Source organism: Calidris pugnax, unplaced genomic scaffold, assembly GCF_001431845.1.
Source record: "Calidris pugnax isolate Ruff unplaced genomic scaffold, ASM143184v1 scaffold21, whole genome shotgun sequence".
Lineage (NCBI taxonomy): Eukaryota > Metazoa > Chordata > Aves > Charadriiformes > Scolopacidae > Calidris > Calidris pugnax.
This window is the reverse complement of record NW_015090770.1, coordinates 4514754-4542494: the sequence shown is the minus strand read 5'-3', so window position 1 is coordinate 4542494 and position 27741 is coordinate 4514754. Positions and strand designations below refer to the sequence as shown.

The 27741-nt window shown below is 40.2% G+C and overlaps 1 protein-coding gene across 13 annotated transcripts in view; it reads right to left on the bottom strand.

Annotated features, from left to right (window-relative positions):
• CLASP1 (cytoplasmic linker associated protein 1) overlaps positions 1–27741 on the bottom strand; it is a 178113-nt gene that overhangs the window by 26416 nt on the left and 123956 nt on the right. For 9 of the 13 annotated variants that reach the window (XM_014939553.1, XM_014939613.1, XM_014939598.1 and 6 more), the window contains 8 exons: positions 27346–27590; positions 23691–23754; positions 22385–22387; positions 21986–22149; positions 21012–21090; positions 19882–20025; positions 6885–7028; positions 5518–5624 (listed from right to left, as the gene is read on the bottom strand). In XM_014939553.1, coding sequence (XP_014795039.1) covers positions 5518–5624; positions 6885–7028; positions 19882–20025; positions 21012–21090; positions 21986–22149; positions 22385–22387; positions 23691–23754; positions 27346–27590 — 950 coding nt within the window. Of the gene's footprint in view, positions 1–326; positions 444–5517; positions 5625–6884; positions 7029–12017; positions 12114–19881; positions 20026–21011; positions 21091–21985; positions 22150–22384; positions 22388–23690; positions 23755–27345; positions 27591–27741 lie in introns of all 13 variants that reach the window. The other 4 variants (XM_014939528.1, XM_014939545.1, XM_014939537.1 and 1 more) reach the window with 2 other exon arrangements.

The window sequence follows — 27741 nt, the reverse complement described above, 5'->3', positions numbered from 1 at the left end:
GCCTGCAGAAAGTGCTCAGCAACTGCGTTCTGCCTTGGAAACCAACTGTGAAACGTACACCCATTCAGGAACCTGGCAGGGAGGAAGAGTCCGGAAAAATCCACCTTTTTTTTTGTTTTTCACCCCACTTGCAGGCTGCATCTTCCCCCAGCAGCAAGCAGGTGGCTACCTGCCACCTCCACTCTCTGAAAGCTATTGTCACCTCTTTTCCTTTTCCAACCAAGGCCTCTGCAAATCATTTCCCACGTTTGAACAAATCCCACGGTGCGAAAGGTAAATAATACTGTGACACCTCAGACAAGTTGGTTTAACAGGTAGCTTGTTACCTGGGAGAGTAAGAGCGTCTGAAAGTCTTGTGGGAAGGAGCAGTGGGGATGGAGTTAGGCTGAGAAAGGGGAGGTGGGTGCTTCGACAGCCCGTCTGCACTCCAACCCCAGAACCGACTGCCGCGATCAGAGGAGAAACGAAAGAGAGAAAAAACAGAGAAAGGAGAGGGAGGAAAAAAAAAACAAAGAAACTATAATCTGAGTGGTTTAGTGCTGTCATGCTGCCTTGGAGAGAGAGAAAAAAAATTAATAGAAACAAAATTAAACAAGAATACTCCATTGAGCCCCGTAATTCATTGGATTGGCCTCTATTATTCATTTCCACTTTTATTCCTAACATAATGATATGGTTCACAGAAAAACAGTCCCTGCTTGTACTAACCAGTAAATTTTACAAATGGATAGAGCCTTTATAAACAACTGTTAAAATGCTTTAAGTGAACAATCCCTGACCACGCATCTGTGTTCAAACTCTAAGCAGGTATTTGCGAGCAACAGGATTTCCCTGGAAGAAAGGAAAGTTGGAGTCGATTTTTTTTTACTGGACACCCAAAGGCAGCTTGTCAAGTTTGGCTCCTGGTGCCTCTATAAGAGCCTGCAATCAGGTCCTACACAATCAGCACACCTTTGCAGGGCTTACGATCTGATTCTATTTCACCAGATTCAAAATGATCCCAAATATTCAGCAAATGAAAGTCAGTCTAAAGTGTAAATGCATCAGGTAAATTAGGGACTTGGCCCAGGTCTCAGCAAACAAACCTGGAAAGACTGGATGAAACCAGCCTCTAAGTCGATTCAGATCTCTCATCAAACTTCCACAAGCCCCTTCTGGTTACTGTTTGATCCTGTGCCTTTGGGACAAGGCAACCATCCCTGTGCCAATTCATCTAACCTTTGCTTTTGTCCTGTTCCCTTTATGGTACATGGATTTTTCAAAATTATCTTCTAAAGGAGAATATAGATGCTTGAGCTGGTGGAGTATTCAGGACACCACTTTGTTTCTATTAAGTATGCTGTCTCAGAAATTCACATTTGTGTATACACAAGTGAAAGATGCTGCAAGATCAGATGGGGCAAATCAGTCAAAATTGCTCCAGTGCAAACAGCAGCAAAGCCAGGTGAAAACTCCTCTAAAGAGTGGTGTCAAGAAATTAACTCATTAACCAGTAATCAAAACCCACAGCTATTACATGCAACTAATGGAAATACACCAGACACCCAGACTGCTGATCACAAGTCTCACAGCTCAGGTCCCACCTACCTGCAAACAGGCCACCAAACAACGCAGGCTTATCCTTATTGTATAAGGTGGGTGGCTTATTTTAATTCTTTTTCCATGCCTTGCTCAACTTCACAATGAAACTGTCAAATTTTATTTTTAATGGTATTTTCTATTGTCAGTGAAAAAATAAGTACATAAACTTATATAGCCAAATAAAATTGTTAGCCTTTTATTTTGATGTATTTCCTCTAGAGATCTTTGAGGGCACTAAATTTGGGTGGGGTATTTTTCATCACTGGAACTAAACACAGGTTTCTGGGCTACTAATAAAGGCAGAAACAATATGGCAAACCTATTCATTTGATACTCCTTCAAATATTCCTAGAGAAATCTAGGTGAAAATTCACAAGCTGAATATAATATCTGAGTTTACAGAAATTCATTTGCCATTCAGGACAGTATTTTTTCACTGGAGGACTTCACAACTAGTAATTTTTTTTTTGTCATATTAGACTATTTACTAAATAGCAGAAAATTTTCTCTGTCCAACACAAACTCAAGCCATTCATCTGAGCATCGCCCAGGAAACATTTTTCCCCTCTTAAGTCAGAAGTCTGGGGGTTTTCCTATTATTTTCAGTCTTCCCAAGTGCCCTGCCCTGCTTTTCTTCTTCAGAAAACACCTCTTTCCTCCATAACTCCCCTCCCCAGAAACTAAAACTGTCAAGACAAAAAAGGCAGGTACAAATGCAGAAGTAACACAGATGCAGTGGGTACATTCTAGTGATCATGAAGCAGAACTGGATGGAGCAAATAAAAGCAAAAAAGGAGGACTCTGCCCAAGGCCCCAAAAGCGTATTACCCTTCTGAAGGCACTACCATCAGGGGATAGTTAAACAGACATTATTACCTGGGAAGGCAAATTAGCTGTTTGCATCAGCAAAGTCCAGTTCAACCAAAACATTCAAAATCTATCCAGAGACCTCAAATGCACGTATACACAAATATACACACAAAAATAATTTCAAAAAAATCAGTCATGTGGAATTCAACTGTGATGGCAACAATATGGGAGAAGTAATGTGACCTAAGGGCAATGGCATACAAACATACCATAGCAAGTCCATGTCAATAAAGCTTTGCTGATTAATATTGAGGATATTGTCCACAAACCATTAGTAATATGGGAGAGCAGCTATGCTTATAAGCATTTTTATATTCCTACAGGAACCAAACTATCCTTGCTACACATTTCCCAGCCCCAAAGACACATACGTCTCTAGATATGACTCCACTAATTTGTGCATCAAGACAAAATTCAAAGGAAAGTATAACCTTCAAAACAAAAGCTAGCATTAAGAACTGGAGATAATCCTTCAACTGACTGCAGTCAGGCTGCCTGCACGAGACACAGGCACGGAGAAGGCAGGCAGGGGCCCCACATGGAGCGCCCAGGAAGCAATGGGCATACACAACCTCAGTACAACCCTTTGGCAACAGGTCCCATATAAATGTAAAGCCAAGCCTAGTTTCAGAGGAGGGCTACACTAAGGAACTGTGGGAATCTGTATCCCTTCACACTGCTATCAGAATGACTTGAGTCTGCTGGGTTTCTAAGTTTGTAGAGAGAAAAGTGACATTTTACACCCCTGATAAATAGCAAATGACAAGCATTTGTAATGGAACCATGACACAGGAGCACTTATACACAGAACTGCAATACTGCAGTGCACCCTACTCCCCATCATCTGTTAGTGTGCATTTTCCAAAGCCTTTTTTTCCTGAGAGAAGGACGACCACATGTACTCTTGAGAAACAGAGCTAAATTCTCCCTTGTTCTGCAAGTCAGGCCCATGCTCAAACTGTGCTGCACAAGACATTTTCAAGAAGGATGCAGTCCAGCAGAGCATCAGAAGCTACTGACACTGATTCACAGTACTCACCGCCACCTTTTCTACAAATGGTAAAAATCTGCAGCTACTGTTACTGCTTAGAGGTCATTCACCAAAAAAAAGTAGAACTTCTCCCCTGAATATCTTAAAAGGCTTTTACAGCAGCTTCCACCTTCCTCTATCATTGAATAGTAACTTTTACACATCACTCAAATAACTAAATCCAACAAGGGGATAGGACACACTTCTCAACAAGACACCTAAGTTTTTGAAACAACATCTTCAAGAAGAACTCCGTGGAAAATTGAAGGTATGATTGTTTTCTAAAGGAAATTCCTTGGTCACTACACCGGTGGCAGCTTTGGTCTTGGCCACTGAATGGCAGAATGCTCTGGAATTACATGCTCTAACTATTCCTTGAGAATATATCACATTGAAAAAAAACCCAGTTCCTAAACCCAAAATACTAGAAACCAACAGCAACAGAGTATTACATGTATGATGAATGCTTTAATCAATATTTTGATATGTGTATCTTGACATCAAAAGGTGAGAAGAATGCAAAGACAAGTTGAAAAGCTGTGAGTGAAGTGGCAAAACACAGTTATGTCCCAATGGCAAAACCCAAAAATCATGGTAAAAGGTCATGGTTTTAAAAAAAAAAGATAAGTGCCACATGCAAACGTGGCCAGCAAAGCCACAACGTAGCCACAGGGAGATGGATCTCAGTTTGTAATTTCCTATGACAAATCAGCAGGGCAACAATGCTCAAACTAGTCAAAAAGGAAGCAACACATTTGGAACCACTCCCCTGAAATTCTACCACTTCATTTCTTAATGAAACCTTTGTTGAAAAAACCTCATACTAGGCAACTTGACCTTGGCTTGCAACCTCTCAGTCTAGTTTTAGATTACAGTGCGTTTAGGGGTCACAAAGATGTATTTAGATATCCAAAATTTTCTCAGGAAACCCCACGGGGTCCCCATATGCTGCTGGAATTAGTATTAAAGACTCATCAAAGGCTAAAAGGCTGCGTTTTTCCTGACACAGGGGAACTCACATGTCTAAGCATCCCTACAGACAGGGTTTAGCAAGTCACGACAGGGCTGATCAACAGATTTCAGTGTAATTTACTGTGCTGGTCTATGAACTGCAGCCCTCACCCAACACCTTTCATTCTGTCTCTTCCAAGGACAAAGGGAAGTGACCTCTCACAGAGAGGACAGGCAGACAAGAGCAGCAGCTTTTAAGCTTTCCCAGCATGGATTAAAGCTTCACCAGGTCTGATATTTTCCTAATACAACCTAACACTTTCCTACAATATTTCTATGGGGCCCGAGCATACCACTTAAATTCCTACATCCTCTGCTGTAAGGTTTTATGGTATGAAACATGTATGCTCCCAATATTCAAGAGTCCATGTTTCCTCAATAAAAGGTTTTGGAGTAGCAACTGCAGCTTCAGCAAAACACCTGGTTGCAACAGATCTGCTGCCCAGAGAATCAGGCCACTATTCTGCTGATGAGTAGGGAGATTTGGGAGGTGTTCAGCATTGAAACAGTCCCCACCTCTGCTTGTTCTGCATCCTCACAAAGCATAAGAGGGGAACAGGAGATTCTGTACTTCTCACAGCAGCACAAGCACTGTGCTACAGTCACATGAATTACTGATCAGAAGGGCACACCTAAAAGACAGACACAATCTGAGCACCTTGACCTGAAAGTCATCGTATCGTTTGCGATATCTGCAACCTCAACAAGACCTCATTTCTAATGCTGCTATATAATATTACCTTTATTGAACCCACAAATGTGATTCTGGAGAAGGCCTAGTTATGAAAGAAAATGAGTATTATAAGACAAGACATTAAGATTAGACAGATAACATGAGGACTGGAACAACGAAGTCAATCACCAATCACATATTATCATGTTCAAACCCTGTGTCTTTGGAGCAATCTACTGTAAACTTTTGGTCTTTATTTTGCTTTCAAAGTGAATCATATTCTGCAAGTGCACACTCAAGTGTCGAAATCCTTTAATATTTTGCAAGTGGTTTAATTAGCCTGCCACATTACCTTGGAGACAATCCACCATGGGAACAGTTGGTAGGTGAAGTTAAGGGGCTGGTTCTGCTGCTGGAGTGCCGGGAAGGAGTCCGACCAAGGGTATTGCTGGGGGAACCCTGGCACAGAAGCAGAAAGACAGGGATTAGCAACATGTTGCAACGCACAGGCAGAAGCACACAACGACAGGTCCAAATATTGCCTTTGTTTGCGCTAGACAAGTTTCGTGCCGTTTTGGTTCTGGCTCTTCACCTAAAAATCTGCAGCCATGGTTCATGTAGTCATCAGTATGTTATTGAAGGTACCACTCTGAGGATAAAGAAAGCACACGTGCACTTTCCTACAATCCACAGTACCTGAAATTTTAACTAGGCAACACATAGAGCCTGCAAATATCACCAGAGAAATGGTTTGTCAATCCACCAGGCTACCCAGCTTCTCAGACACGTTTTGCCAGGCCCTAAAGCATGCAGAACTTTACCCTGGCAATTTAGCAATGTAATTATGCAGCTATTTTCCGCATTGTCTAAAGCATTCTAATTGTGCTTGCTACAAGCATAAGTGAGCAATCTAACTTCACATTTTTCCACTGGCCTGCACAATCATTTCCACCACAGCAAAACGAGGAGAAATTGCTTCTAATTCTGGCTCTCTTTGCACAAAGTCTGGAAGTCCAATGTTGCAGTTCTAGCTTACACAAAGGTCTGCTTGTCCAAAGTAGTGGAAGTGCAAAGATAGGAAGGTTCAAATTTCAGCAAATTTCACAAGATTTCCACATAAAAAAGGCAAGAAATACCCCAATCCTTGCCGCTCTGGGGGTAAAAAGTTTACAAACACACTTAAATACTCTACTAACTTATTCCTTCAGAGAAATAAAAATACGTAAGTGCTTCCTGTAAAACCAATACATAAGGTAACACATAAGCGTAGACTGAGGAGACCTTGTAGGTCACATCAAAGCTCCTGCAAGCTTCTCAGTAGACAACATATCTGTTATTAAACTGATCTCAATAGCAATGGTAAGATCAGAAAATCTGTGGTATCAGGATCTCTGTTTTAGTCAAAAGGTCGTTACTGGCAGGATCTTCAAAAGCACCACCAACTTAAAAGCACAAACACCACCAACTTTTATGCAGTTCTCAAGTAATTATTTCTTTTCCTTTAAATCTGTAGTGGTTTATGACGATATTAAATTTTAAAATAACTGAGGTGGTTTTTTTAACAGTCCCTATAAAAGCAACATCAAACAGAAGCCTCCTTTGCCATATTGCTTCAAGACAACAGTTACAGATAATTCATACTGCTGAACATCTGCCATAGCTTATCAATGAGCTGCTGTCACTGGGGCTCTGCTGTTTGCAAGGACAAGGGCCTCTCACCACACTGGTGTTACTGGAGTTCTTGAGGTGGTTGTGCAGGAGCTTGGTAGCACCATCCTGGAATGTTTTTGGCAAGGCACCAAGTAACATGGTAAACTCAGGAGTGTTCAATTCGAAGAGAGAAATCAGGACTATTTGTGCTGCCTGAAAAGAAGAAAGAAAAGACCATCAATTTTTATTCTTTGAAAAAAGTTTGCATTCTGTTGGTAACGATCCTTATGGTAAAGGATGTGCGTTTCATTCAAAGAGACAACTCCCATACTAGACTAATTTTTGACATATTCCTTGTGATGTGTCAGAAGTAATTGCTATAGTTAATGTTTTAGTTCTCACAGCTTACAATATACTTTTGTATTTATATCATTAACTTCTCAGATGTGACGTGTACAGCTATTCACAGCTAGCGAGAAAAATCTTACCCTGTCCAGCACATATTTCAATTGAACAAGTTACTGCAAAAATGTACAGGAAACAAACAAAACCAGATGCTCAGATAAGCATGAAGAATCAAGGACTGCAGTCTGTCATTCCCATGCTTTCTATTTTAAGTACAAATGGGACTAGTTCACTTTCCATCCAGCCTTTCCTCTTCCTAAGGATCTGAATAAGTTTGTTTCAGCAAACCAACAAACCCTGCTTCTGTTTTCCCACCTCTCCTTGCAAGTCTCACCACTGAGGCTGTTTCCGCAACAGAAGACTCCATCTCAAGGGGAAGATCTACTGGAATGGTGAGAACCACCTTTCTCTCAACCGTGGACAGGCTAAACCCCACCAGATTCCCTAACTTCAATAAGTGAAACCAGGGTACCACTGAAATAATGGAGAATTTTAGCATTACTTTCACTGGACAGGGTTTCCCCCATCTGCCTGGAAGACGAGCTGCCAGAACAGGATCTCCACTAACTCCATTAGCAGATATACAGCTCTGCATATTCTGAACTACAACAATGGGATCAAATGGGAATGGAAACAGAATAAATCACAGAGTGCAGATCTGCAAGAGTAATTAACATCACATGTCCCTAACTGGACTTCACCAGCAGCACAAAACCCACATGGATTGCACCAATTCTGTTTTGGTTTTTTTTTTATTTCCCTGCCTTTGCCTTGAAAATATACAAAAATAAAAAAAAAATGATTAAAAGAACAATAAAATTGAAGCAATGATAAAGGACCTCTGCTGGTCTGCAGCATCACCTTCTCCAGTGGGGGTGTAGTCATTGACACACCAATCTCCCAAATATATATTGGGATACAAAGCAGTGGCTTAGGTTTACAAAGTAAGAAACCAAGCTGCACGTAACTCTTATTTTGGATCAGCTACAGACTTAGGAAGAGCAGATACAGGTGTCTGACCATTTTGGAAACTTCCTAAAACATCCTAAAAATGAAAAAGAACTGTAAAGAGGGTAAAAATATAATTTGCTGCTGTGGCAATAACTGCACTTTCATTGTTCTCATCAATTCAAAGAAGGAATTTTTAGTAATGTGTTTGTAAAGTTGCAATAATTAAGTGTATCTGCAGTTCCCTGTGAAGTGGAATCCTTTAGCAGGTGATGAAGCTGGGTAGACAAAAACCCTTTCACAGAGGAGGGGAATCAAAGTACCTCATTGTTTCAGCTGCATTGTTCAAATTGCAATTCAAACTGTGCTGTTCCTTCTGCTCATCAGCCCCGATTTGCAGTAACACAGCTTTTTATATAAAAACATTTTATATCCACAAAAGTTTGGAAAGTAACATCCTTCTCATAAGGCCAACAGAGAAACTGAGGCACAAAACATTCAACAGGCTTCCAAGGACTGCAGCAACCAACAGGTTTCCTCTTCCTAAGGATCTGAATAAGTTTGTTTCAGCAAACTGACAAACCCTGCTTCTGTTTTCCCACCTCTCCTTGCAAGTCTCACCACTGAGGCTGTTTCCGCAACAGAAGACTCCATCTCAAGGGGAAGATCTACTGGAATGGTGAGAACCACCTTTCTCTCAACCGTGGACAGGCTAAACCCCACCAGATTCCCTAACTTCAATAAGTGAAACCAGGGTACCACTGAAATAATGGAGAATTTTAGCATTACTTTCACTGGACAGGGTTTCCCCCATCTGCCTGGAAGACGAGCTGCCAGAACAGGATCTCCACTAACTCCATTAGCAGATATACAGCTCTGCATATTCTGAACTACAACAATGGGATCAAATGGGAATGGAAACAGAATAAATCACAGAGTGCAGATCTGCAAGAGTAATTAACATCACATGTCCCTAACTGGACTTCACCAGCAGCACAAAACCCACATGGATTGCACCAATTCTGTTTTGGTTTTTTTTTTATTTCCCTGCCTTTGCCTTGAAAATATACAAAAATAAAAAAAAATGATTAAAAGAACAATAAAATTGAAGCAATGATAAAGGACCTCTGCTGGTCTGCAGCATCACCTTCTCCAGTGGGGGTGTAGTCATTGACACACCAATCTCCCAAATATATATTGGGATACAAAGCAGTGGCTTAGGTTTACAAAGTAAGAAACCAAGCTGCACGTAACTCTTATTTTGGATCAGCTACAGACTTAGGAAGAGCAGATACAGGTGTCTGACCATTTTGGAAACTTCCTAAAACATCCTAAAAATGAAAAAGAACTGTAAAGAGGGTAAAAATATAATTTGCTGCTGTGGCAATAACTGCACTTTCATTGTTCTCATCAATTCAAAGAAGGAATTTTTAGTAATGTGTTTGTAAAGTTGCAATAATTAAGTGTATCTGCAGTTCCCTGTGAAGTGGAATCCTTTAGCAGGTGATGAAGCTGGGTAGACAAAAACCCTTTCACAGAGGAGGGGAATCAAAGTACCTCATTGTTTCAGCTGCATTGTTCAAATTGCAATTCAAACTGTGCTGTTCCTTCTGCTCATCAGCCCCGATTTGCAGTAACACAGCTTTTTATATAAAAACATTTTATATCCACAAAAGTTTGGAAAGTAACATCCTTCTCATAAGGCCAACAGAGAAACTAAGGCACAAAACATTCAACAGGCTTCCAAGGACTGCAGCAACCAACAGGTCTTCAGACTCTTCGCTCCAGATGGATCATGCAGCCTCCTGCCAAAACTCTTACTGACTTCAACAGAAATACAGTATGCCATTATTCACTTCACACTGAAAATCTAAGGGTGAAAGAAGTGGGGAGATAATTGTCCCCGTGGCTTTCTTAACTCCATACTCTACCCTCCTCTGACGTGAAGTTTTGTGCAACTCTGTCATGAAGCCTGCCTGGTATCCAACAAGGATGTGTATTTCTGTCCATTTTGATCCAAGAACTTTTAAGTTTTCACCAGCATAGTATTTTCTGTAATAAAAATATTACTGCAAACAAGAGATCTCAGGAAAACAATCAGCATGTTGAGCTGAATACAAAGTTAAGAGTCATGCCAAAGTTCACTCCCGTTCGTGAATGGCATGCATATCCCCCATGGTTAGGAAATGGACATGCGGATCTTCTGTGTCAGAACAAGCAGATCTCATATTCATTAAGATAAAACAAACAGCAAAATCAATCAACAAGGTTCCCAGGTTGAGAGATTGCTCAGAGATTGGAGATACGTGGGTTAACCTTGGCTGTGTTCTCTTTAAATAGTCCTTCGCAATCCAACTGCACTTCTAAGTTTATTTCAGGTAAAAACCATTATTTAGAAGTTCAGCCATGATTTCCTACCTAAAATTTTACACACAAAGGTCCTGGTCCCCACTACCATGAAGTCAAGAACACTGTTACCACTAGCCTCAAAAGCTGGAAGGTCCATGCTAGCTTGAAATCACATTTATAACATGCTCCAAGTTTCACTCTTGCAATACTTCCCAGTTTAATACAGTTAATTTTATTTCAATAATGAAGAGCATCAGGAGCTCTACACCTGTCTAATAGTTCTAATAGATCTGGACATGCTTGATAATCCTGTAAGTTTCATTTATGTAGCCAAAGGATATATTTTACAGACAATGTTTCTAAGAGTTTTAAATCTGTCGATTTTCAGCTTGTGACAAATCAGAGGACATTTTTATGATCTCAAAATCACTGGTCATTTCTGAAAATCTTGGCCCTTGTTTCATTAGATTGCTCAAGGAGTAGATAAATTTAAAACAAACAATAACAAACTTATTTCTGTACACAATGTACAAACACTCTCCATGCAACAGACAAGCTAGATGATATATAGTTTGAAGAAAGAGCAATATCTGAATTTTCCCTTGCCTTTGTGTCCCTGTACCTTTAGCATGGAACACTAATCCATCTCCTTTCAGTGACATATAATGTAGACCCTACAGATTATCTAATCTTAATAAGCGGTTCTCTGCTGGCTTGAGCTGGAGGAACTCCAGTGACTTCAGAGCCTGACTATGCTGGTGAGGGGGTCTGGCTCCGCGTCAGGTTCTTGAATCATTTGCAAAGGATGGCTTATTTAACATCCTTATTTTCCTTACAACAATGCAGTGAGGGATCAGGTTCCACAAACTGGTAGCAGCTCCCAAAGTTTCACGCTTAGGTCAACGTGATTCATGGTATCCACCAGCGTCAGCTGCTAAAGGGACACAAATGCTTTAGTATCTTTTGGTTTTTGTTTTCACCTAGACAGTGGGTATTGGCCAGATCTGTCAAAATTGGTAATCTCTGCAACTTGGCTGAATTACAATAAAATCTCTTTGAAATGGTTTGGGCTCATTAAGCAAAAAGATCAAAGCTATCTGGAAAAATCTGTTGATTTTAGAGAGAAAATGTGGCCTGTGACCTAAACTTAATACAAGTACCTGCCTTTTGATTGCTGCTGCTGGTCCAATAGACCAAGCAGAATAAGCAGCTAGTTGCCCGAGCTATATGAAAGCAGTTTTCATGTTCCTCAAACTTCCATTGGTGATGGGCTCACATCACCGACAGCTCCATAAAAGAAGAAGACCTCACACCCTGATTGCTTACGAGGGACTACAACACAAGAGTTAACAGAAAAGCACACCAAAGCCAAAAAAATTACTTCACAGACAAGACACGCGTTTTTCAGGCTCCCAGTCGAGGTCTCTTTACACAGCTAGACAGTTGAGTTGGGACTGCAAACAAGATTAGTGTGATTAGTGCACACAGCTTTTAGTCTACCTGTTTACATTTCTCTTCCAAGTTTCCTTCACCAGGGCCTGAGGAAGCTGTTGTTGTCCTAGCTGGCAAATCCTCACCCACCCAACTATGCATGGTCTGGGTTCGACAAACAGGGAAGTTGATATTATTTAGAGAAAGCATAGATTTCAACCAAATAATCTAAACAGTACACATGCTATCTTTTTGCAGAAGAGTTTTAATCAGTTGCTCGCTTAATTTCAAGTAACAAAAAGCATTAATATTTGAGTTAACCAGAAGAGCATTCCTTTCAGCAGAGGGCAGCACTGGCTCAAAAAATTAAATTCAGCCACAGTTTCCAGGCTTACAGATCCCTTAGCTCTCCTGTGAGGCTTTGCTTTGGCAACCTCCTGATGGCCTCCCTAACCACCTGAAAACCTCTGCCGAGGTGAGGTGTAGAGCCTGGGCAGTGCTGCACTGAGATGACACGTTCATCTGGCCAGGAGTAGGGGAACAGGCTCTTGCATCTGCCCACACCTTATTCTCCTCCTCTCTAAGTGCAGAGGAAGAAGCAGTTAAGAACTTGCAAACTCCTGACTCCAGTCTGGGCATCAGTCTGATAGACCAACACCCTCTACAAATGCCTTTTATCATGCGACTGCTCTGGGGAAGATCCACACTAATATCTACTCACTTTTGACAAATATAATCAAAGTCTCTGTGCATCATTCATGTCACCGCCCAGTCTAAGGCCAACGTGATTTTAATGACCTGAGGCACATTGAACGGAGAAGCTTGCTCTCTCTCTCATGTCACTTTGACTTACACTGAACTGCAGATCAAATATAGATCCACTGAGATTGAGAGGCAGCAGTGACACGTCAGGCAGCTTGTATTAGCACACATCAGCATAGGGCAACACTTCGATTTTCCGATGAGCGTAGCTGATGTTAAATGAGTTAATGCACATCTACTGAGAGTGTTTGCAGACTCTAAAAAAAAGCGTTATTTGAGTGTACTTTCCAGCACACGATTAAGTTAGCTGGCACTAAGCTACAAACTGTCTACCAAACCTCCTGCTTGTTCCTTTTTCAGGTCTAGAATCAGATGAGCATGGACATCCACATTACTGATAAGGTAATATGAAGCACAATGGCTTCATCAGTGCATACAGAATCCAAGCACGTTAGCTTGAGCACAAATTTTTAAACACACAGTTTTCCCCGAAGACTTCTATTAGAATATGCTGTTTATATCCACATCCTGAAAAGGAAGAATTTGTTTAACAGATTTAAATACAGAATTCACGTGCAGATTAAATCCACATTGCTATTGTGTTTTATATACAGCACACACTTAATATATCATGAAAGACTTTTACAAGTCATGGACAGTTGCATTACGTGTGTCAAAGGCATCCCAAATAAATGCCAGCAAAAACTATGCAGCACTGAATCACCACATATTCGGATTACTCTTCTATCATGGATTACAACTCCTGATGTGTGCTGTTTTGTGACTGGGCACAACAAAAACCGTAGAAAAAATGGTCATTATTTCTGGAGAGCCTCATGTTACCCCAGAAATCAAGCTGATGAAGGCTACTCTGAGTAACTTTGCCCCTTAGAAAATGGCATTTTTTGCAAAAACAGGTTTGAGGACTAGAAACAATGGTTACATTTCATTAACAACTGAGAAACTTCTATTATAAACTCTGCCATGATATAAGTCTGATTTCCGAGGGCGAGGTTCCCATGTATAAACTAAGAAAGAAGATAAACTACTGAAGTAAGAGGTGGTTTGTAATGAAAACATGCACTTTAATCTGCACAGAGTTTCAAAACGCTAGAGTAAGTATGGCAGACATCCATCATAGTGCACAGAGAACAGCCTATGGTCTATTTATTGGGTGTCTCTACAATGCATCATGTAAATATCACCTCTAATCTCAATTTTCAAACTAGGTACCTCACCTATTCCTATGTAGGTTTGTGTGTATTTATATAAATAGCACGCACACACAAACATATTACGCACAGACACATAATATAAGCATGAGTATACACTTTCTGTGAAGCAATTTCTTCTTATGTTATCATGCACTAGCTCTTACTGTTTCAGCAAACTAAGGAAATGTGCTTATATGAACTGCTTTCAACCCAAAGGATACTTAGAAGGCTGTATAAAGAGAAGAGATTAATTTTAAGGAAAATGACTCCAGCACCGTGTTTCTAACAAGCACGTGGTGATTTTCTGGCTGCTAATGTTGGGAAAACCCATTTTCCTTACACTGCGTACACTAAAAACATTTGGGCTCCAATAGCTCTCCAGCATCAAATTCAAAACAAACAGAAAATGACAGCTATTATTTTGAAAACACAACTAGGACACAGAGATCCTTTTTGTTCTAATAGCATTAAATCAAGTAAACACTGAAGTCCACCAGGTGCCATTTTTGATGTATTACACTATTTTTCCTAACACTGACTATATTTAAATACCTGAAACAAATTCCTCTGTGCATTTAGGCTGAGTTTGACTTCTTTAGGAATATCCCTTGTCTAAAAGGCTGACCTCACCAGTATGGACATAGTCCTATTTAAGACTCCTTAAGACTGAAATGACACTCTAAGGCCTGGTTCTCTGGTAACTTGGCTTTTCATGGAGTGCATGAGATGCACAAATCTGGTGTAGGAATACTGCCAAGAGTGCTAGATAAACCTCTGACACAGGAAGGCAAGGGCCTCCAACTGGAGAATATTAAAATAATTTGCCATTTAAAAGCATTTCTGCAAATATCCTCTCTGCCACTGCTACTGTAACAGGCCATGACCAGCAGTGCTTATTGCCTAACACCAGTAAAGATGAACGATGCCACTGCAGCTCACAGAGTCTTTGGGAGCTCTTTTACAGTGAAGCTTCTGTCCCAGAGTTGCTCAAATCCACCTGATGCTAGATGGAAAATTAAAGCTCCAGGAGAGATTTGAGAGGTCTCATGGCATCACGTTGCAAATGAGCCAAACTTCATTTCCTTAGCAGTGTTTGCTTTCTTGTCTATCACTGCTCCTTCTACAGACATCACAGCAATATTTTATCCAAACCTGCTCTGGGCTATATTGATAAATACTATTTCCTTATCAAAGTGACAATGTCAATATTTCTCAACAAATGACATCTAGGATTACTAGTTAAAGAAATAAATACATCTTCATTGCCTGTCTGGGCATATGAAGAATTTGTTGACCTGCAGCTTTCTCTCCGAAATCTTCAACATCTTCCAGTATAATTCAGAAACAGTTTATTGATTAAGCAGTTTTAGGAGAAAAAAATGATCCCAAACTTGTTTTCTTTGGATGCTTCTAAAGTTCACCTGTAAACCTGTAGTGCCAATCCAAGGAGGGCCCTACCCCTAGGTAGTCTGAGGGGGACTTCATCTTCATGCAAATCGCAGTAACACAAGCACCCTCCTCAGTTTTTTGATTCATTGCAATGATTCCAGTTTCTTACCAAGTCCCCCCCACTGTCTGTATTCAAGGGCAGCTTGGCCAAACTCGGGAACGAGTGGGATTGTTGAAAGAAAAAGTTTTCCCAGCTCCGTAAGTGGAAGGCAGAGCACGATGTACACGTGATATGAGGCTGCCCATAACGTGTAAAAATGCATTCAGGATTGTAAAATAAAACGACTGTAGGAATGTTTCATCAACAGAGAAGCCAGCCAGGATATCTGGCACAAAGGGAAAATTCCTTCTTCCTCGAGGTTAGTAGCCTAAAGGACAATCAGGCAATACAGATCTTGCTATTTATCGTTAAGACCAGAGCTTGGCTGATTAACAAAATGGTAGGCAATGACACTGGCCCTTCACCTCAGAAGGTGTTGCTCCCCTTCAGCCTGTACAAGCTCCTCCTGAACACTAAGATCCTGTGTGCCCACACAGACAACTCCACCCGCTCAGATGCCGAGCACTCGTGTTTAATAAAAGTTTCCATTCACCTGAGCCTTGGACATGAGGCTTCTTTAGGCTGTGGCCAGAGTCAAATCAGAAGCCTCATTCTCATTTCCATTCTCAAATTGATGGCTCTTTTCCAAGATCAAGGTATTTTCCCACACAGAGCCCAAGCCTGTCATCCAAATTCAATAAGCACTTTACCTACGTAAGGGTTGCATAATAACTTTGCTGGCAATACTAGCGATAACATGGTGAAGGGACTGACTTAATGTCCTCAGACCAGTCATCACAGTATTTGCATTGCCATTGTGTTACTTTTCTTTGTGGTAATTAAATGGCTTTTGTAAAATGATTTCATCAAATCTTAAACATTTTCTAGAGATGGAAAAAAAAATAATCAGAATTGACACCTGGTTGCAGAGCGGAATGAACCAAAGCAGAAGAAAGTCAAGTGCATCGCACAAGGTTAGACACTACTGCAATTAAAATTAGAGCTGAGTTATCTGAAATCCTGATCCGTGCCCAACCCATTGATATATTCAGCTTGGAGAAAAAGCAGCCAGTGGGCTGTAGGTGCAGAAATTACCAACTGGAGCTCTCCTTGCCCTGGAACCACATCCCATCCAAGTCTCCACGCAAAGCTGCGTGACCTGCTCCTACCCAATGGCCTTTGTTCAGCACGGACAACAAATGCCTTTCACCTTTCTTCTAGCACTGCTTGCAGGAAGTAATTCTCAACCTGAATGCAGGGTGAACACCCCTTAAGTACTAACAATCTTTAAAACAAGACAAATATTTACCTGTAACACACTGCAGATCACTTTGTTTTACACATAAAGCTTGACAATAATTTTGACTGTACATAGTTCACAGCTACTATCAGCAGATTAAATGGTTTCTGCCCTGCGAGGGAATCACGGCACTTTGTCAATGACACAGTGATATCAACTGTACGTTCCTCAAAGTACATTCACTAACTATAAAACATGATCTGTAGTTCAAGTCAGGTGTCAGACACGTTAAGTGTGCTCATTAAGCGTGTTTAAGTAGTCACAAGAATATGCAAGTTTTATTAATAAAAGTTGCATCATTCAGTTTGAAAAAGAGTTTTGGACTAAATGCCACTTTTTGTTCTATTTTTCTCCACTGCCTTAACACGACAGGGCTGGGACCTCTGTGACCATCACACAGTGAACAGTAGCAATGGACAGATGATCCCTGATATAAGGATAATCTCACTATTGACTGAAAATATAACCCATTTCTTGAACAGATCCCTTGATTGCTACCATAGGATCAGATCTGCATGACTAATTGCCATGTGCACACAGCAGCCACACATGTTCCCCAACTGACAGAGGTCATTTATATACTTCACCACCAGCACTAGCAAGCTTGTTTTACCTGCATCTGCTCAAAGGTAACACCCAGACAGAACAGCACAGCCATCAGACACGCAGATGCTACTTGCTTTAAGGTAGCATTCAGTAACTCAAATCTGGGTGAGAACCACACGGGCTGCGGGACTACATTTCTGGTGGAAAGAGTCCCTGTCTCCGTGACCATTTGAGCATCAGCATCGCTGTTCCACCGAGCCAGGTGCAGTAGTACACAGGGACTGCACTGCACCAGCCAAGGCTCCTCCGTACCAAAAATAAAGTGTGCTCTTTCACTGAATTCTTGTCAGTGTCAATTTCACTGACTCTTGTCGGCTTGCAGGAGCCCAGCCGATTCCACTGGTGGTCTCAAACCCAGACTCTATTGAAAAATTACCTTATTTTATCCCCTTTACAGGCCTCTTGCAGTACTTTGATTATTTGAACACTGAATTGGTTCTTCTCCTTCTCCTCCATAGCCTCAACTGCTCTCTCCATTTTTAGGTTGTGCCAATTTTTATAATGCATGGTTTGCTTTGCACTCGGAAAACCTCAGATCTTGAAAGCCATTGTAATACCTTCCACAAGGGTAGAATGTTCTGATCCTTAAATGAATTATCTGGATATAAAAAAGGTACTTTTTTCCCAGGTCATAGCCTCCAAAATGGGAGCACAATTTCGTTTTGTGTTCTTCAGAACATTTCACCTGTCTGGGTTGGCCCTTGGTAATCCAGTTTGTTACTGCATAATGAATTTATTAGTCTTTTAATTACAGTCCTGACAGAGATAACAGCCAATGATTGCTTACAAATCCTTTGCTGCAGTGTATCTTCTATAGCTCATGGTTTGTACTACATTCTTAATAAAATCATAGTACAGCAACAGTGTGATGAAATAAACATCACCTGGGCATTCATCTTCAGTAGCCTAAATTAGCTTAACTGTGTGATAATTTATTTGAAAGCTACAGGCACCAGAAGTAAATCCAAGTCACGTGCAGGTTTAATAAAAAAAATTCAGATTCAGTAATCTCTTATCAGCCCCCGAGGTGCTTGCCCAGGCCCTGCTGATGTGGAGCTTGCTGGAAGTTTTGGCAGAGCTCTGCACATCTTTGTAACAGGGAAAAGGATGGACACCGCACTGCGAACACCTGCTCCCCACATCCCGCAGCCTCACAGCTGATTTTTTCAGCTGCTGCAGAGACTCTTTACTCAATTTTGCATGCAGCAATGATGACCCCTAACGGTGGAATACTGCTGAGCAATATGCAGGGATTTTGCTTTTTAATTTATATTTCTAATTACATTAATTACAACTCTATCTTGCAGACCACCAGCAGAGTAAACTGCTTGACGTTTACTCAAACTGTAACACGGAAGCAGCTTCTTTCCCTGTTTAATTCTTTCTGACTTTGTACAAGGAAGCATCAAAATGGAACTACATATTCTAGACCTAAGTCCAGGATTTAAAGTTACCCTTTTTCTCTGAGGCTGACTATTTTGCAGAAGCAAGTTTCAGTCACACTGGTGTGAATAATCTCTGCAGAAAGTCTGCAGGAAAGAGGATGAGACATCTTTCTCTAGATCCAATCAGCTGTATGCCAGAGAGCAAAGAGCACGCAGCCAAAAAGATTCTTTGAAGCTGTGTGTCAGCTAGCAGATAATGCTGCAGTTGCAGCACCTTTGATAGCCAGTGATCTTTTCATCAGAATCAAATAATCACTAATAACAAAAATAATAGTACATTATTCTAGTATTAATTCAACACTTTAAGTGCATGTAGAGTGCAAAAATCTCATGCAATTTTTACATTCTGAAAGGCTTAAAGTTTTGGTGTGTGGCTGGTTTTTTTTTAAATCCACGTACATCTCAAGCCTTTAAGTCCTACTGGAATCCATTTCTACATCTGGACTGGGAAGAGAAGGCAATTTTGAATCGTGCTACAGATGCAAAGGTACATAAAACTAAGTCTCACTTTTCTCTTGGGAGAGATAAATATCACTACCTGCCCCATTTTAGCTTTCCTGACACCTGCATCTACACAGCAAGACAAAGAACAAGGTAACTCTATTCCCCAGGTCTGACCTAAATGTGTCAGCTTTTTCCAGGTTGAGAGAAACACACAGCTCTTAGAAGAGTTGAGAGCCCCTGGCAGCTTACTGATTTGTTTACTTTCTTTTAAAAATATTACAACACATAAGTCATGCAATATTTCATCCGAGACTACAAAGCACAAAGCCTTCATCTAAATAAACAAAAACCTAGCGATATTTCTAGACTGCTCAAGAAAAAGTGTATTTTGAAACTATGATCTCTTTTTGCACAGTAATAGCTGTTAAAGTCACACAGCTAAATACCTACTAGGAAAAAAACTATATGAAAACATGCTTCAGAAATGTGTCTTTACCAGATTGGCAATTGGTAGGTAAAATCCATTTTTTTAAAATTAGAACCTAAGCACTGATTTTTTAATTACCTTTATAACCATTATTTGATGGGTTTGGTCATTTGGGCCTGGGGTTTTTTGTAGGTTTTTTTTTGGAAGAACAATAGTTACCGTAAATGCTTCATCCTCCTGGCTTACCTTTCTCACATCTGAACTCTTTGGTTCTGTTGTCCAAGTTATAATTCTAGATACAGCAAGTCTTGTCTCACTAGAGTTCACAAAGTCAGTTGGATCCATCTGTCTTGCCAAGGACTCAATATACTTCAGGATAGCAACTTTCACCTGAAAAGTGAAATGGGATTTGTTAATCTCATAAACTGGCAAAGATGGATTTTACCCCATTATAAACAGATACCACTAACAGATTGACAAGATCTATGTCACATTGGGGAAAAAAAACCCCATCCCTGTGACATGTCTATGTCGTGTTTCAAAAATGAGGAGCAACTTTCTACCCAGATAAATTTTGTGTAGTTGGAGTCTGGAATGGTATACCAGAACTGGATTGAAAAACGTATCTCTGTTTGTGCATTTACATAAGCAAATCAGTGCTCCACCAGGCTGTTTCCACCAGCGGTTATTGCTCCAGATGCTAAACCTTAGATTTTGGCCTCAGCCCAAATGCCTGATGCTGGAGTGTCAAAAGATCTCAAATTTGTGAGATTTAAAGAACACTCAAGTCATTTGGCATCTTGTATATTCTTGTCTTTGGAAGATAAGTATGTATGACTTCCAGAGTTTACAGTGTTCCTACAACCTTGAAACAGCAACCTCCTGAGAAACAGTTTGCACAACAGCATCTCTATGGGAGGATTCAGTAACAGAAAGCTCTGAATTATGTTTTTTTTTTCTCAAAACTCTACACTTCCTATGTCTAATCTGTGCAAAAATCACTTAAGGTAGGCCTAGCTAATCAACGTCCCAGCTGTTCAGACTGGGTCTGGTTCCATCTGTCCTGCACAGACAGGTTTTCTTCCCACCAAGACCAGGGAGAACAGGAATTTTCCACGTCTAAACTTTAATATGTTGCAGTGTGCCTAAAGCCCAACTCTCACTGACTTCTGATGAGTCACAGGGTCCTATTTTAAGGATATTTCGATTTATTAAAATGGAGAATGAAAGAGTTAATCAAAGTTGCCAATATCTATATCACGCAGGCACTTCCAATTATTCATCTTTGTCCTGAGTTCCATGCTGTATGGTATGTCTGACATGGCAAGCTAAGACAACCGTGTTGATGCTTTAGTGAAAAGGCTTTTGATACTGACCTTCAGGTTTGGAGTTTGGGTCTGATCTACAATAAACCTCATCAAAATGTTAAATTGTTGATCAAACGGAAAAGAATCTCTGTCCAAAGAAAACAAAGGCAAAAATGTAATGCAACATACATTTTCAGGACTAAATTGATACATTAAAGCTTTCACAACAGATTTCAGCACTTATCATGCTTTTCTTAACATCAACCAGAGAAACTCCAAGTCTAAGAATTAGCTGGTTATTGATTTTAATACTACCAAAACCTGCTAAATCAATATCTTTACACACTTACTTTATCTACTTTATCTATGTTCTGTACACTCATCCAGCTCTTGGAACACCTGTGCTCTGTTCCCTTCTCTGTAGTAGCAGACTGGTTGATCTTTTCCTCAGAGTTTATACCTGGTTTTGATTCCAATCCTCTTTTTCCCTCCTCTATCCTATTTTCTCCTGGGTTGCTACTACTTATTTCTTAATTATGCCATTTCCAGGACAAGTTGAACATTATTGCAACAGTGTCCTGTGCTGGACATCCTTCGAAAAGGACACTGACTACAGAATCTGTGTGCACATCACAGTAACATTCAAGGTCTTATCGTGAAATTACTGTTATTTGCTGTTTGAACACATGAAAGATGCTCTGAATTTTGTGGTAAAGCACCATTCATATTCTGAATACTGCAAAAATACATTCAAAAAGAAAACTGATATCAAAGCACACGCACACCAAAAAAGCAAATCAACAAAATTAACCAGTTACCCGTTTTAAATGTTATGCTTTAAAGTCATCTATTCAGAAAAGAGTCAGGCCTTTTTAATTCAATGCTTGAAATACTGTGACATAACTTTGTCCTCCTTTATTCTGGTATTCATCAGGACTGAACCCTCAAAATATACAGCACTACTAGGTTTCTAAAATGTTCATCAGGTGCCTTCCTGTAATCCTGCAAAACCCTCCATAACATCTGCCACCTGAATACTCTACCTGGTGACATCCAGAGCTTTTTGAACTTTTGCCTGCACAGACCCCAGCAAATCTGCTCCCATTTTCTTTAGCAACTGGGTCAGGAGAACAAAAAGCCAATCCTGCAAGTCATCTTTATGAATGATGATGAAATCAACCAGGGTTTCCAGAAACATGCTGAAGACCTATTAACAAAATAAGTGTCACAAAGAGGAATACTATGCTTTAAATAAAAATAATCAAAGGGGAGGGGTTTACAATCGGAGTTTCAGGATGATTTTGTTACAGACAGTTTCATGAATGAATGATTTTAGTGACTACATTGCTCTCAAAAGAAGGTATCAGACAAGACACGTCTAAAATGTGTCGTATTAAAATACTACATGAAACGAATGAAGGAAGGGGATAGAATACACTTACTCTCTGTTGTGAATTCCACGGCAAAGCAGGCCATGCAACAAAACAAACCACTCGTTAGAACACATAGTGATCAAGGCTGGTTGTTCAGATGCAGTTGTCAACAGATAAAAGATGCATTCATTGAAAGTTTACATTTTTCTTAAAACAAAATCTCTCCTCAGCACTTACTTAAAACGTTATATACCTTGGATCAGCTCCAGTCTCCTCACTCATGAAACTAACATGTGTTTATGCACGTTTACATACGTTTAACACCACAGGTAATGAGTTTGTAGCAGTAATTCTATAAAAGCAGTGCAGATGACAGATCACCGCTGCCAGAGAACATACTTAGTCCAGTGTGCAATAAACCCTCACCTTACTCAGAAATTGGAAATATTATGCAAACAAATAGCTACACCTTCCACAAGACCTACTGAACCTTACAATAGGAACTGTCACACTTGACAGTCTTGGACAGCTCACCCAGACTGTAATTATGGCCAAAAACGCACACATGGAGCAAGACCTGTGACAGGCCACTGTGCCTGCCCAGGGGATTTCTACCTGACAACCATTTATTAAAACTGGTTTACCAAGTGGTCTGAAGTACCAATATTTTTATACCTTTTTCTTCCTCAAAATGTATTTAAACCAACAGCAGATGTTTTTAAAATTATTGATTGCCCTCAAACAGCAAACCTCCTCAGGAAAGAAAGGGCATGAAACTCCTTTTTCCCCTCTCCCTGCTCCTGCTTAGCAGGCAACAGAAGATCACCAGGTCTGAACATGCCTATGGGCCCAACCTCCCCATTCCCTAGCCTGCTTCCTCTAAAGAGATGTCTATAAATTCATGCCACAGCATTTAACTACAAAGGTTAGTGCTATAAAGATGACAAAGTGGTTTCGAGATGCAGAACAGTATGTTGGTGAGACTCTGTACTGCTCCCAGGTGGACACAATACATAAACCCCAGTTCCCAGGATACTGAACTATGGCTGGTCCTTCATGGACCTTACTCTAATCCGTATCACCAAGATACTCCCTAGAGAAGCACAGATAAAACCCAACCCCTCGCTCCAGGAGCTGACATCTGTAGGACACTAGGTTGCCCCTTGGGAAGCACAGAGTAATCGGTTCTTAGCAACCTAAGAGAGACCAAGACACATTCCTTCATTGTAAAACAGATAAAAATCAAGGGGATTTATAAATGCCAGCTTCCCCCGGCAGATGGCAGGGGTAGAAATACAAAACATTCATCCTGGAACAGTGTCAAATGTGCACACATGGTAACGTAAGAGAGTGAGCCAAGTCTTTGTGATCTTACCTTGCTGTGAGGGTCAGCAAACATGCGAGTAAATATTTCACACAGCCTTTTTAACTCGACTCGGCTAAAATACATAAATAAAACATGGTATTAATACTAAAGCTCTCGTTGCAGCAAAAAAGCTAGTAAATATTAACAGCTGGAAAATGTAGCCTTCTTTATTTAAACATTACTTAAGTCACACTTTGAAAACTCTGTATCGAGGCAAAGCCTTAACTGGCATTGCAGTTTAACTGCTGGGTTCACAAGTCTTACATTAACAAATCTAATAAACATGTTTTTTTTTAAATCATAAGCCAGGCAACTTGTATTTTCTACTACTTCTATTTTCTTCTATATTCTAGATTTCGGAAGATGCTTTGAAATGTGCACATTTGGGAGGTATTTACTTTCTGCCTGCATCAGTGAAACACGGGTCTTTTGCAGCCTAGGAATAGGTTTCTCAAGTCTGCTTTGTGTCAGGGAACTCAGATATTCAAGTACAAACAAAACTTAAATGCTGTTCATTAATCAAATATTTTGGTATAAATTCTCAGTTGCTTCAGTAAAAGTGGTCTAGAATGACACAGTATGAACATACACCAGAACTGATGCCAAAGACTGAGAGCAGGCACATTGAGGACACAAATATATAGAGATGGAAGACTGATTAACAAGTGGGATACCTCATAAGTCATAAGATATTAAACCAAGGCACAATCTAAGTTCCTATGAATAAGAGATTATTAGGTGCTCAGTAATGCTTTTTTTTTTTATGCCAGAGGAAAAAAAGAGATGTAACGGGTCCCTTTCACAAGATACTGAGTTTGAGTCAAACACAGAACTTTGCAGCATATTGCAGCTCTTATTTGCAATGTATTGAAAATACAAGTCATAGCTTTCCTGCAAAACAAATTGCCAAAGAATGTAGAAGTTTTGCTTGCTTACTGTGCAAACAAAACCAGAGCAAGACAGTTAGCTAACATTCCCTGCATACTATGGATGCAATTAGATATTTTTCACAATCACTATGAAATCAGAGCAACTAGTGAAATGCACATCGATTACTCAGAGAACAGCCGTTTAGATCTCGACTGTAGAAACTCTCTTCCCAGAAAGACAATAACTCTACAATCCACCGACATACCTCCCTCTCTCTCAAAATAGCTTCAAAGAACAAGCCAGAATATACGAGTAGCCTGCAAGTATTTTATGTTGGCTTGTTTATAAGTAACACAGGACATTTTTTCATATAAGCATATGCATGAAAGACTGATCAAATTTTAAAAGGGCACAGAGACAATGGTCTTAAGAGCTTGATGTAGAGGAAAAAGTCTTTGTAGTGATGCCACAGCAAGCTGCCAGCCTCATTCAGGATGAGACTGCAGTGTATCAAAATGACTGTCCCACAACGCTCTCCTGACTGCATGCAGATTGCAGCTCCCTGAATGAACTCTATTATTACTCTAATGAATTTTCTTTCTGGACAAAGTTTACATGAAGGCTGCAAGTATAAGCAGATCTCACGGACCCAAGGTAACAATGCAAGTACTGAATTGAAACAGGCAGTGGAAGAACATTTCCTTAAGGGATTTGTTGGCCCTAGTTTAATTTAGAAGACCTTATGGGGAGCCCTTTAAGAACTAGGTCACATGAAGCTGCAGGAGACAAAGAGCATGGGTAAGTGCCACACCACTTTGCATGCACATCTTTCTGGATACGCAAATCTCAGCTAACGTAGGATCAGCCATCTTTCAGTTCAGAGCACTAAAGAAAACCTAGCCACATCACTGCCTTTTATTAAGCTTGTTATACCACAACAAAAGATATCAGGTTTAATTAGAAGACAGACTTGCCCCTTGGACTAATGACCTTGGTGATGTTCTGCAAGATGCCGTGGGAACAAACAGGATGATAAAATCTAATTATTAGAACAGGCACCAGATCAACCCTAAACCAAGGAGGAAGCAGACCAAAAAGAAATATAATCTAGAGAACTAAAACTGGTATCAAATTAAAAAAGTAACTCCGCAAGGGTGTAGTTTCTGGGACAGGCTTATAAACTATACCAGATCAAAGCTAAGTAAACATGCTAGATTGAAGGGCTAGTGACAGCAGCTCAGTTCAAACACTGTTTTCAACAGGATTGAAAACAATAGTTGAATTCTACTGGCATTTCTGCTAAGAGCTACTGATCTGAGCTAAACAGCTCATCACCCAACCTTCTCAGCATTTTGTCCCTTGAGCTATCCTCAACAGCACTCAAAACCTTGGTTATAATCCTCACACACCTTCGTGGCAAAAATCAAAGTCTCGCTCAACTTTTTCATGCAAGTATATGAGGTACCAGAGTCTTTCCAGACAGTTCATTAAAATAAAGTAAAAGGAAAAAAAAGCATGCATGTGGGAAGTATTTTAAAAGACTTGTAAACAGACCACATCAAAAGCATCTCAGATCTAGACTCAACTACCTGTATTGAAAACCTGTAGCACTTCCCACTTGAGGACTGCACCACATCATATGAAGTACTAGAATATTTTTAAGATGGCAAGAGAATAGCCTTTCCAGGCCTGCTCTCAGTACGTTTTCATTCAGCCTGTGAACATGAGCCATCAAATATTTTCAGCCAGCATGAAGGCCTTTTAAAATGGAAACAATTGCGCAAATCCAAGTAGGTAGGCTATAAACTGTACAACAACCGCTTATAAACTTGATCATAATTTAAGTACATAATATTCAGAACAGGAAAATAAAAACGTTGCAGCTATTTGTGAATGTTATCTTCAAAGGAGCCAAAAGATAAACAGCTTGTTTCCAAATACTTTTACCATAAACTAAGGGTGGAAAGCCTATGGCCTGAGAGCCAGTTGACTTTAGTTGACATGACCTGTGGCCATATGAAGTTTCCACATGACTATTGGATAATTCTAAGATCTGTTTTAACGTATGACATTCCAAAGGTGTTTGAAGGGTTTATGTGGCTTTTAACAAGGGAAAAAGGTCTGCCTCTCCTACTATAAGCAAAGTTTCAGAGTTGGTACAACTACTTTATTGCCTTAAGAAACTTCCTTCTGCATTATAAACAACGCTATTTATAGGAAACTCAAGTTGCTGATATAAGATTTTTCAATAGTTACAAATAATATCTATAATTATACCTAACACAGCCTTCATAAAGGGTCAAAGTAAACTCAACATACTGAGAACATTGTCTGATCTCATCTTTGAAACAAACACACCCTGAGTCATGTTAAAGTAAGTGTGGTGCTTGCTTCACCAACTAAGTTGCTGGGAAAGAAAAAATATTGAAGGTTCAAACAGACTGATGTAAAAATGGTACCACCCTTTGAGCGCATTTACATTACCATCATTGTGGGAAATCTCACTGTGCTGCGACACACACCTGCCATTGGAGGTCTTCATGAGACAGAGGAAGGCACAAAGAAAACAGGATGCTTACCAGAGTCCTGTCTACATTACTGATACAAATTTAACACAAATTGTACTGATAACACAGCAGAATTTTTTTCCAAAAGTAATTAAAGTCCCACATTGTGTAGACAAAGCCATCACAGCTGTGAAAGATACTGTCTACATAAGGCAGGTAAATATTACTGACTTCTGACTTTAGCCATGTCTCATGAATGACTGACACTATGAAACTATCAAGGTCACCTCAGTGTCCGTTGACTTTTCAGTAAGTTCTGAAGACCTATCAGGCCCTCTTTCCTTTCAGACCAGTTGGAGCTGGCGCAGTGGTTCAGGACCTCAGCCACATCTTCTGTCTGCCGCAGGTAGTGTGGAATGCCCCCGTTCCTGGAACCATAGGAGCGCTCCGAGCAAGCACTTGATGCATCGCTGTTAGCATCGTCATCAGAGTACATCCCATAGGGTTCATATCTTCTTCTCACTGGCTTTTTCTGGAAAGGGGGAAACACCGACTTAGTAAATTATAGACAGTTACATCAATGACCAAAGAAAAACATTCCATCCATGATCACTAAAAAGAAGACTAATGCTATTGTTATAGTGACATAAATGTTTTAAAGACGTCACCAAGCACTGCCTGCT